Source organism: Salvelinus fontinalis, chromosome 40 (genome assembly GCF_029448725.1).
Source record: "Salvelinus fontinalis isolate EN_2023a chromosome 40, ASM2944872v1, whole genome shotgun sequence".
In the NCBI taxonomy this organism is placed as follows: Eukaryota; Metazoa; Chordata; class Actinopteri; order Salmoniformes; family Salmonidae; genus Salvelinus; species Salvelinus fontinalis.
The window spans coordinates 1,536,185-1,547,398 of NC_074704.1; the positions used below are offsets into that span (position 1 = coordinate 1,536,185).

Genomic DNA, 11,214 nt, shown 5'->3' on the forward strand with positions numbered 1-11,214 from the left:
GATGGAGAGAGAAGGAGAGAGAACTATCTACACCTGGCCTAGAGATGGAGAGAGGAGGAGAGAGAACTATCTACACCTGGCCTAGAGATGGAGAGAGGAGGAGAGAGAACTATCTACACCTGGTCTAGAGATGGAGAGAGAAGGAGAGAGAACTATCTACACCTGGTCTAGAGATGGAGAGAGAAGGAGAGAGAACTATCTACACCTGGTCTAGAGATGGAGAGAGGAGGAGAGAGAACTATCTACACCTGGTCTAGAGATGGAGAGAGGAGGAGAGAGAACTATCTACACCTGGTCTAGAGATGGAGAGAGAAGGAGAGAGAACTATCTACACCTGGCCTAGAGATGGAGAGAGGAGGAGAGAGAACTATCTACACCTGGTCTAGAGATGGAGAGAGGAGGAGAGAGAACTATCTACACCTGGTCTAGAGATGGAGAGAGGAGGAGAGAGGTATCTACACCTGGCCTAGAGATGGAGAGAGGAGGAGAGAGGTATCTACACCTGGTCTAGAGATGGAGAGAGAAGGAGAGAGAACTATCTACACCTGGTCTAGAGATGGAGAGAGAAGGAGAGAGAACTATCTACACCTGGCCTAGAGATGGAGAGAGAAGGAGAGAGAACTATCTACACCTGGTCTAGAGATGGAGAGAGAAGGAGAGAGAACTATCTACACCTGGCCTAGAGATGGAGAGAGAAGGAGAGAGAACTATCTACACCTGGTCTAGAGATGGAGAGAGGAGGAGAGAGAACTATCTACACCTGGCCTAGAGATGAAGAGAGGAGGAGAGAGAACTATCTACACCTGGTCTAGAGATGGAGAGAGAACTATCTACACCTGGCCTAGAGATGGAGAGAGGAGGAGAGAGAACTATCTACACCTGGTCTAGAGATGGAGAGAGGAGGAGAGAGAACTATCTACACCTGGTCTAGAGATGGAGAGAGAACTATCTACACCTGGCCTAGAGATGGAGAGAGGAGGAGAGAGAACTATCTACACCTGGTCTAGAGATGGAGAGAGGAGGAGAGAGAACTATCTACACCTGGCCTAGAGATGGAGAGAGGAGGAGAGAGAACTATCTACACCTGGTCTAGAGATGGAGAGAGGAGGAGAGAGAACTATCTACACCTGGTCTAGAGATGGAGAGAGGAGGAGAGAGAACTATCTACACCTGGTCTAGAGATGGAGAGAGAAGGAGAGAGAACTATCTACACCTGGTCTAGAGATGAAGAGAGGAGGAGAGAGAACTATCTACACCTGGCCTAGAGATGAAGAGAGGAGGAGAGAGAACTATCTACACCTGGTCTAGAGATGGAGAGAGGAGGAGAGAGAACTATCTACACCTGGTCTAGAGATGGAGAGAGGAGGAGAGAGAACTATCTACACCTGGTCTAGAGATGGAGAGAGGAGGAGAGAGAACTATCTACACCTGGCCTAGAGATGGAGAGAGGAGGAGAGATATCGTGCGTGTGTGTCTGTGTGTGTGTTTTCGGCGTTCGTGTTTGTGTGTGTTTTATGTCTGTGTGTGTGTCTTTGTGCGTTCGTGTGTGTGTGACTGTGTGTGTGTCTTTGTGCGTTCGTGTGTGTGTGTGTGTGTGTGTGTGTGACTGACCATTGCTGCTGTACTGCTGTAGAGTAGCAGTTGAGAGCTGTAGAACACTGTCACTGTCATAGGAGTGAGGGAACGTCAGGTCCTGTAGGTCTGCCTCTGTGTTCAATACATACACCTCCAGATCTACACACACACACACACGCACGCACGCACGCACGCACGCACACACACAGAGACATGCACACATATACACACACACACACACACACACGCACACACGCACGCACGCACGCACGCACGCACGCACGCACGCACGTGAAAGAGAAACAGAGAGGGAAGTTTTTACATTTCAAACTGAACAGATTGCTAAGACACACACACACAGACACACAGGCCAAACTTACCGACATTGGGTGCTCTGTCGCTGAACCGCCCCTCGTAGATGTTGTTAGCCAATAGAAAGGCTCCTTTCTCCATGGCGTCCAATAGCAGCGAGGCAGAGCGTGATTGGTCAGGGGTCCTCATATCAGCCCAGGAGACTAGAGCTTCAGGGCCCAGCAGGTTATCAACTACCTGAACCACCGCCTGTCAGAGACACAAATATATACATACTTACTAAATGTACTATGCTAAATATACAATACTAAATATGCTACACCAAATATACTATGCTAAATATACTATACTAAAGATACTATACTAAACATACAATACTAAATATACAATACTAAATAAACTGCACTAAAGATAATACCCTAAATATACAATACTAAATATACAATACTAAAGATACTATACTAAAAATACAATACTAAATATACTGTACTAAATATACTATGCTAAATATACTATACTAAAATACAATACTAAATATACAATACTAAATATACAATACTAAAGATACTATACTAAAATACAATACTAAATATACTGTACTAAATATACTATGCTAAATATACTATGCTAAATATACTATACTAAATAAACTATACTAAATATACAATACTAAAGATCCTATACTAAATATGCAATACTAAATACACGATACTAACTATACTATGCATACTATACAAAATATACTATACAAAATATACCATACTAAAGATACTATACTAAATATACAATACTAAATATACAACGCTAAATATACTATACTAAAAATACTATATAATTATACAATACTAAATATACTATACTAAATATACTATAGTGCATATAGTAAATACATACTATATGTAGAGAGTTGTGGTTTACCTGGACATACTAAATATACTATACTAAATATGCTATAGTAAATATAGTAAATATATACTATATGTAGAGAGTTGTGGTTTACCTGGACATACTAAATATGCTATAGTAAATATAATAAATATATACTATATGTAGAGCGTTGTGGTTTACCTGGACATACTAAATATACTATAGTAAATATATACTATATGTAGAGAGTTGTGGTTTACCTGGACATACTAAATATACTATAGTAAATATAGTAAATATATACTATATGAGAGCGTTGTGGTTTACCTGGACATACTAAATATACTATAGTAAATATAGTAAATATATGCTATATGTAGAGCGTTGTGGTTTACCTGGACATACTAAATATACTATAGTAAATATAGTAAATTTATACTATATGTAGAGCGTTGTGGTTTACCTGGACATAAGCTCTACAGGTGCGTTCCCTCTTCTGCAACTAAAGTAGACAGGAACACACTTTACGTTACACAATTACTACAAATCAAATCAAATGTTATTTGTCACATGCACTCAAAGACAACAGGTGTAGACCTAACCGTGAAATACTTACAACAGTCTGTGTGTGTGTGTACCTTGTTGTAGTGTGTTTGTGTGTTGTAGTGTGTGTATCTTGTAGTGTGAGTGTGAATGTGTGTGTGTGTACCTGGTAGTGTGTGTACCTTGTAGCATGTGTGTGTACCTTGTAGTGTGTGTACCTTGTAGTATGAATGTGTGTGTGAGTACCTTGTAGTGTGAGTGCATATGTTTATTTTTTATTTTATTTTTTATTGTACCGTTATTTTACCAGGTAAGTTGACTGAGAACACGTTCTCATTTGCAGCAACGACCTGGGGAATAGTTACAGGGGAGAGGAGGTGGATGAATGAGCCAATTGTAAACTGGGGATTATTAGGTGACCATGATGGTTTGAGGGCCAGATTGGGAATTTAGCCAGGACACCGGGGTTAACACCCCTACTCTTACGATAAGTGCCATGGGATCTTTAATGACCTCAGAGAGTCAGGACACCCGTTTAACGTCCCATCCGAAAGACAGCACCCTACACAGGGCAGTGTCCCCAATCACTGCCCTGGGGCATTGGGATATTTTTTAGACCAGAGGAAAGAGTGCCTTCTACTGGCCCTCCAACACCACTTCCAGCAGCATCTGGTCTCCCATCCAGGGACTGACCAGGACCAACCCTGCTTAGCTTCAGAAGCAAGCCAGCAGTGGTATGTGTGTGTGTACCTTGTAGTGTGTGGGTACCTTGTAGTGTGAGTGCGTATGTGTGTGTGTACCTTTTAGTGTGTTTGTGTGTGTGTACCTTGTAGTGTGAGTGCGTATGTGTGTGTGCGTACCTTGTAGTGTGTGTACCTTGTAGTGTGAGTGCATATGTGTGTACCTTGTAGTGTGTGTACCTTGTAGTGTGAGTGCGTATGTGTGTGTGTGTGTGTGTGTGTGTGTACCTTGTAGTGTGTGGGTACCTTGTAGTGTGAGTGTGTTTGTGTGTACCTTGTAGTGTGTGTACCTTGTCGTATGTGTGTGTACCTTATAGTGTGTGTACCATGTAGTATGTGTGTGTACCTTGTAGTGTGTGTACATTGTAGTATGTGTGTGTGTGTGTGTACCTTGTAGTGTGTGTACCTTGTAGTGTGAGTGTGTATGTCTGTGTGTGTACCTTGTAGTGTGTGTACCTTGCAGTATGAGTGTGTGTGTGTGTGTGTGTGTGTGTGTGTGTGTGTGTGTGTGTGTGTGTGTGTGTACCTTGTATTGTGTGTACCTTGTAGTGTGAGTGCATATGTGTGTGTGTGTGTGTACCTTGTAGTGTGAGTGTGTACCTTGATGTAGTGTGTGTGTGTACCTTGTTGTATTGTGTTTTGTTTGTGTGTGTGTACCTCGTTGTAATGTGTGTGTGTGTGTGTGTACCTTGTTGTAATGTGTGTGTGTGTGTGTGTGTGTGTGTGTGTATGTACCTTGTTGTAATGTGTGTGTGTGTGTGTACCTTGTTGTAATGTGTGTGTGTACCTTGTTGTAATGTGTGTGTGTACCTCGTTGTAATGTGTGTGTGTCTGTGTGTACCTTGTTGTAATGTATGTGTGTGTGTACCTTGTTGTAATGTGTGTGTGTGTGTGTGTGTGTGTACCTTATTGTAATGTGTGTGTGTGTACCTTATTGTAATGTGTGTGTGTGTGTACCTTATTGTAATGTGTGTGTGTGTGTACCTTATTGTAATGTGTGTGTGTGTGTGTACCTTGTTGTAATGTGTGTGTACCTTGTTGTAATGTGTGTGTACCTTGTTGTAGTGTGTGTGTGTGTACCTTGTTGTAGTGTGTGTGTGTACCTTGTTGTAGTGTGTGTGTGTACCTTGTTGTAATGTGTGTGTGTGTACCTTGTTGTAATGTGTGTGTACCTTGTTGTAATGTGTGTGTGTGTACCTTGTTGTAATGTGTGTGTGTGTACCTTGTTGTAATGTGTGTGTGTGTACCTTGTTGTAATGTGTGTGTACCTTGTTGTAATGTGTGTGTGTGTGTGTACCTTGTTGTAATGTGTGTGTGTGTGTGTGTGTACCTTGTTGTAATGTGTGTGTGTGTGTGTGTGTGTGTACCTTGTTGTAATGTGTGTGTGTACCTTGTTGTAATGTGTGTGTGTACCTCGTTGTAATGTGTGTGTGTCTGTGTGTACCTTGTTGTAATGTATGTGTGTGTGTACCTTGTTGTAATGTGTGTGTGTGTGTGTGTGTGTGTACCTTATTGTAATGTGTGTGTGTGTGTACCTTATTGTAATGTGTGTGTGTGTGTACCTTATTGTAATGTGTGTGTGTGTGTACCTTATTGTAATGTGTGTGTGTGTGTGTACCTTGTTGTAATGTGTGTGTACCTTGTTGTAATGTGTGTGTACCTTGTTGTAGTGTGTGTGTGTGTGTACCTTGTTGTAGTGTGTGTGTGTGTACCTTGTTGTAGTGTGTGTGTACCTTGTTGTAGTGTGTGTGTGTACCTTGTTGTAATGTGTGTGTGTGTACCTTGTTGTAATGTGTGTGTACCTTGTTGTAATGTGTGTGTGTGTACCTTGTTGTAATGTGTGTGTACCTTGTTGTAGTGTGTGTGTGTGTACCTTGTTGTAGTGTGTGTGTACCTTGTTGTAGTGTGTGTGTGTACCTTGTTGTAATGTGTGTGTGTGTACCTTGTTGTAATGTGTGTGTACCTTGTTGTAATGTGTGTGTGTGTACCTTGTTGTAATGTGTGTGTACCTTGTTGTAATGTGTGTGTACCTTGTTGTAATGTGTGTGTGTACCTTGTTGTAATGTGTGTGTGTACCTTGTTGTAATGTGTGTGTGTACCTTGTTGTAATGTGTGTGTGTACCTTGTTGTAATGTGTGTGTGTACCTTGTTGTAATGTGTGTGTGTACCTTGTTGTAATGTGTGTGTGTACCTTGTTGTAATGTGTGTGTACCTTGTTGTAATGTGTGTGTGTGTGTGTACCTTGTTGTAGTGTGTGTGTGTGTACCTTGTTGTAGTGTGTGTGTGTGTACCTTGTTGTAGTGTGTCTGTACCTTGTTGTAGTGTGTGTTTGTGTACCTTGTTGTAGTGTGTGTGTGCACCTTGTTGTAATGTGTGTGTGTGTACCTTGTTGTAATGTGTGTGTGTGTACCTTGTTGTAGTGTGTGTGTACCTTGTTGTAGTGTGTGTGTGTACCTTGTTGTAGTGTGTGTGTGTACCTTGTTGTAGTGTGTGTGTGTACCTTGTTGTAGTGTGTGTGTGTACCTTGTTGTAGTGTGTGTGTACCTTGTTGTAATGTGTGTGTACCTTGTTGTAGTGTGTGTGTACCTTGTTGTAATGTGTGTGTGTGTACCTTGTTGTAATGTGTGTGTGTACCTTGTTGTAATGTGTGTGTACCTTGTAATGTGTGTGTGTACCTTGTTGTAATGTGTGTGTGTACCTTGTTGTAATGTGTGTGTACCTTGTTGTAATGTGTGTGTGTACCTTGTTGTAGTGTGTGTGTGTACCTTGTTGTAATGTGTGTGTACCTTGTTGTAATGTGTGTGTGTACCTTGTTGTAGTGTGTGTGTACCTTGTTGTAATGTGTGTGTACCTTGTTGTAATGTGTGTGTACCTTGTTGTAGTGTGTGTGTACCTTGTTGTAATGTGTGTGTGTGTACCTTGTTGTAATGTGTGTGTGTACCTTGTTGTAATGTGTGTGTACCTTGTAATGTGTGTGTGTACCTTGTTGTAATGTGTGTGTGTACCTTGTTGTAGTGTGTGTGTGTACCTTGTTGTAATGTGTGTGTACCTTGTTGTAATGTGTGTGTGTACCTTGTTGTAGTGTGTGTGTACCTTGTTGTAATGTGTGTGTACCTTGTTGTAGTGTGTGTGTGTGTACCTTGTTGTAATGTGTGTGTGTGTGCCTTGTTGTAATGTGTGTGTGTGTACCTTGTTGTAGTGTGTGTGTGTGTACCTTGTTGTAGTTGCGTGCAGCAGACTCCTTGTTGGCTGGTCGTAGGGCCTGAAGCTGAGAATCCAGGATGTCCAATAGCTGCTCTAGAAGTTTGACTGACATGCTGACATCACCGGCGTAGACCCGCCCCTTCGTCAAGTTTACTAACTCACCAGCGATGTTAGCTGCATTCTCCCCACTCTTTATCTAGAAGGGAGGAGGGGAGGGAGGGGAACAAGGGAGGAGGGCAGAGGGGGAACGGGGGAGAAGGGTAGAAGGGGAGGGGGAACGGGGGAGGAGGGCAGAGGGGTAGAGGGAGAATGGGGAGGAGGGTGGAAGGGGAGGGGAACGGGGGAGGAGGGAGGGAGGGGGAACAAGGGAGGAGGGCAGAGGGAGAATGGGGGAGGAGGGTAGAAGGGGTGGGGGAACGGGGGAGGAGGGAGGAACATATCGTCATGTTGAAGTTCTGTGGTGCTGTCCATTGATGACCTGTATGTCGTCGTGTGCCTATGGGGGTGTTTCCATCCATGTCCTTCTGCCTGTCTGTACATGTGGGGGTGTGTCCATGTCCTTCTGCGTGCCTGTCTGTACATGGGGGTGTGTGTCCATGTCCTTCTGCGTGCCTGTCTGTACATGGGGGTGTGTGTCCATGTCCTTCTGCGTGCCTGTCTGTACATGTGGGGGTGTGTCCATGTCCTTCTGCGTGCCTGTCTGTACATGTGGGGGTGTGTCCATGTCCTTCTACGTGCCTGTCTGTACATGTGGGGGTGTGTGCATACAGTATGCATGCGTCCCTGAGTAAGAGTGTGCGCACGTGTCCATCCGTGTGTGTGACTGACCTTCCCTCCTTGTGTTTGTGTGTGTGTCCATGTCCTTCCCTCCTTGTGTTTGTGTGTGTGTCCATGTCCTTCCCTCCTGGTGTTTATGTGACTGACCTTCCCTCTGTGTGTTTGTGTGACTGACCTTCCCTCCTTGTGTGTGTGTGTGACTGACCTTCCCGCTGTGTGTTTATGTGTGTGTGTGACTGACCTTCCCGCTGTGTGTTTATATGTGTGTGTGACTGACCTTCCCTCATTGTGTTTGCGTGTGTGACTGACCTTCCCCCCCTGTGTTTGTGTGACAGACCTTCCCTCATTGTGTTTGTATGGCTGACCTTCCCTCCGTGGTTTTGTGTGTGTGACTGACCTTCCCTCCCTGTGTTTGTGTGACAGACCTTCCCTCATTGTGTTTGTGTGTGTGACCGACCTTCCCTACGTGTGTGTGTGTTTGTGTGTGTGTGACCTTCCCCCATTGTGTTTGTGTGACTGACCTTCCCTCCTTGTGTTTGTGTGACCGACCTTCCCTACGTGTGTGTGTTTGTGTGACTGACCTTCCCCCCTTGTGTTTGTGTGTGTGACGGTCCTTCCATCCTTGTGTTTGTGTGTGTGACTGACCTTCCCTCTGTGTGTTTGTTTGTGTGACTGACCTTCCCCCCTTTTGTTTGTGTGTGTGACTGACCTTCCCTCTGTGTGTTTGTGTGTGTTCCCGACCTTCCCTCAGCGTGTTTGTGTGTGTGCCTGACCTTCCATCCTTGTGTTTGTGTGTGTGACTGACCTTCCCTCCGTGTGTTTGTGTGTGTGACTGACCTTCCCTCTGTGTGTTTGTGTGTGTTCCCGACCTTCCCTCAGCGTGTTTGTGTGTGTGCCTGACCTTCCCTCTGTGTGTTTGTGTGTGTGACTGACCTTCCCTCTGTGTGTTTGTGTGTGTTCCTGACCTTCCCTCAGTGTGTTTGTGTGTGTGACTGACCTTCCCTCTGTGTGTTTGTGTGTGTGACTGACCTTCCCTCTGTGTGTTTGTGTGTGTGACTGACCTTCCCTCAGCGTGTTTGTGTGTGTGCCAGACCTTCCCTCTGTGTGTTTGTGTGTGTGTCTGACCTTCCCTCTGTGTGTTTGTGTGTGTGACTGACCTTCCCTCTGTGTGTTTGTGTGTGTGACTGACCTTCCCTCTTGTGTTTGTGTGTGTGACTGACCTTCCCTCTTGTGTTTGTGTGTGTGACTGACTTTCTCTCCTGGTGTTTGTGTGTGTGACTGACCTTCCCTTTGTGTGTTTGTGTGTGTGACTGACCTTCTCTCTTGGTGTTTGTGTGTGTTATTGACCTTCCCTCCGTGTATGTGTGTGTGACTGACCTTCTCTCCTGGTGTTTGTGTGTGTGACTGACCTTCTGTGCTATCTGACTGACCCAGGGGGAAGTACAGTTACTGAGGTCAGGCCCTCTGGAGCTCCAGGTTACCGGGGACAACACACACTGGTACGATGCTATACCTGGTGGGGGAGAGAGCGGGGGAGGAGGGATGGAGGGAGGGGTGGAGGAAGAGAGAGAGACAGATATCAAAACCTAATTAGCATTCAGCATGCTCTCACTCTACAGTATCACCCCCCCCTCTCTCTATCTCTCTGTCTCTCTCTCACTCTCTCTCTCTCTCTCTCTCTCTACAGTATCACCCCCCCCCCTCTCTCTGTCTCTCTGTCTATCTCTCTCTCTCTCTCTCTCTCTCTCTCTCAATTCAATTCAATTCAAGGGGCTTTATTGGCATGGGAAACATGTGTTAACATTGCCAAAGCAAGTGAGGTAGATAATATACAAAAGTGAAACAAACAAAACGAATTAACAGTAAACATTACACATACAGAAGTTTCAAAACAATAAAGACATTACAAGTGTCATATTAAATATATACAGTGTTGTAACAATGTACAAGTGGTTAAAACACACAAGTTAAAATAAGTAAGCATAAATATGGGTTGTATTTACAATGGTGTTTGTTTTTCACTGGTTGCCCTTTTCTTGTTGCAACAGGTCACAAATCTTGCTGCTGTGATGCACACTGTGGAATTTCACCCAGTAGATATGGGAGTTTATCAAAATTGGATTTGTTTTCGAATTCTTTGTGGATCTGTGTGATCTGAGGGAAATATGTGTCTCTAATATGGTCATACATTGGGCAGGAGGTTAGGAAGTGCAGCTCGGTTTCCACCTCATTTTGTGGGCAGTGTGCACATAGCCTGTCTTCTCTTGAGAGCCATGTCTGCCTACGGCGGCCTTTCTCAATAGCAAGGCTATGCTCACTGAGTCTGTACATAGTCAAAGCTTTCCTTAAGTTTGGGTCAGTCACAGTGGTCAGGTATTCTGCCACTGTGTACTCTCTGTTTAGGGCCAAATAGCATTCTAGTTTGTTCTGTTTTTTTGTTAATTCTTTCCAATGTGTCAAGTAATTATTTTTTTGTTTTCTCATGATTTGGTTGGGTCTAATTGTGTTGCTGTCCTGGGGCTCTGTGGGGTGTGTTTGTGTTTGTGAACAGAGCCCTAGGACCAGCTTGCTTAGGGGACTCTTCTCCAGGTTCATCTCTCTGTAGGTGATGGCTTTGTTGTGGAAGGTTTGGGAATCGCTTCCTTTTAGGTGGTTGTAGAATTTAATGGCTCTTTTCTGGATTTTGATAATTAGTGGGTATCGGCCTAATTCTGCTCTGCATGCATTATTTGGTGTTCTACGTTGTACACGGAGGATATTTTTGCAGAATTCTGCATGCAGAGTCTCAATTTGGTGTTTGCCCCATTTTGTGAAATCTTGGTTGGTGAGCGGACCCCAGACCTCACAACCATAAAGGGCAATGGGCTCTATGACTGATTCAAGTATTTTTAGCCAGATCCTAATTGGTATGTTGAAATTTATGTTCCTTTTGATGGCATAGAATGCCCTTCTTGCCTTGTCTCTCAGATCGTTCACAGCTTTGTGGAAGTTACCTGTGGTGCTGATGTTTAGGCCGAGGTATGTATAGTTTTTTGTGTGCTCTAGGGCAACGGTGTCTAGATGGAATTTGTGGTCCTGGCGACTGGACCTTTTTTGGAACACCATTATTTTGGTCTTACTGAGATTTACTGTCAGGGCCCAGGTCTGACAGAATCTGTGCAGAAGATCTAGGTGCTGCTGTAGGCCCTCCTTGGTT

At 44.1% G+C, this 11,214-nt stretch overlaps 1 protein-coding gene across 1 annotated transcript in view; it reads right to left on the reverse strand.

Annotated features, from left to right (window-relative positions):
• The window catches only part of LOC129839193 (adhesion G protein-coupled receptor L1-like), a 25,576-nt gene that overhangs the window by 13,966 nt on the left and 396 nt on the right, over nt 1–11,214 (reverse strand). Inside the window, exons 2-6 of the mRNA XM_055906501.1 lie at nt 9,428–9,604; nt 7,252–7,437; nt 3,218–3,256; nt 1,956–2,136; nt 1,612–1,734 (exon numbers count right to left, since the gene is read on the reverse strand). Of these exons, the coding sequence (XP_055762476.1) occupies nt 1,612–1,734; nt 1,956–2,136; nt 3,218–3,256; nt 7,252–7,437; nt 9,428–9,604 (706 nt within the window). The remainder of the gene's footprint in view (nt 1–1,611; nt 1,735–1,955; nt 2,137–3,217; nt 3,257–7,251; nt 7,438–9,427; nt 9,605–11,214) is intronic.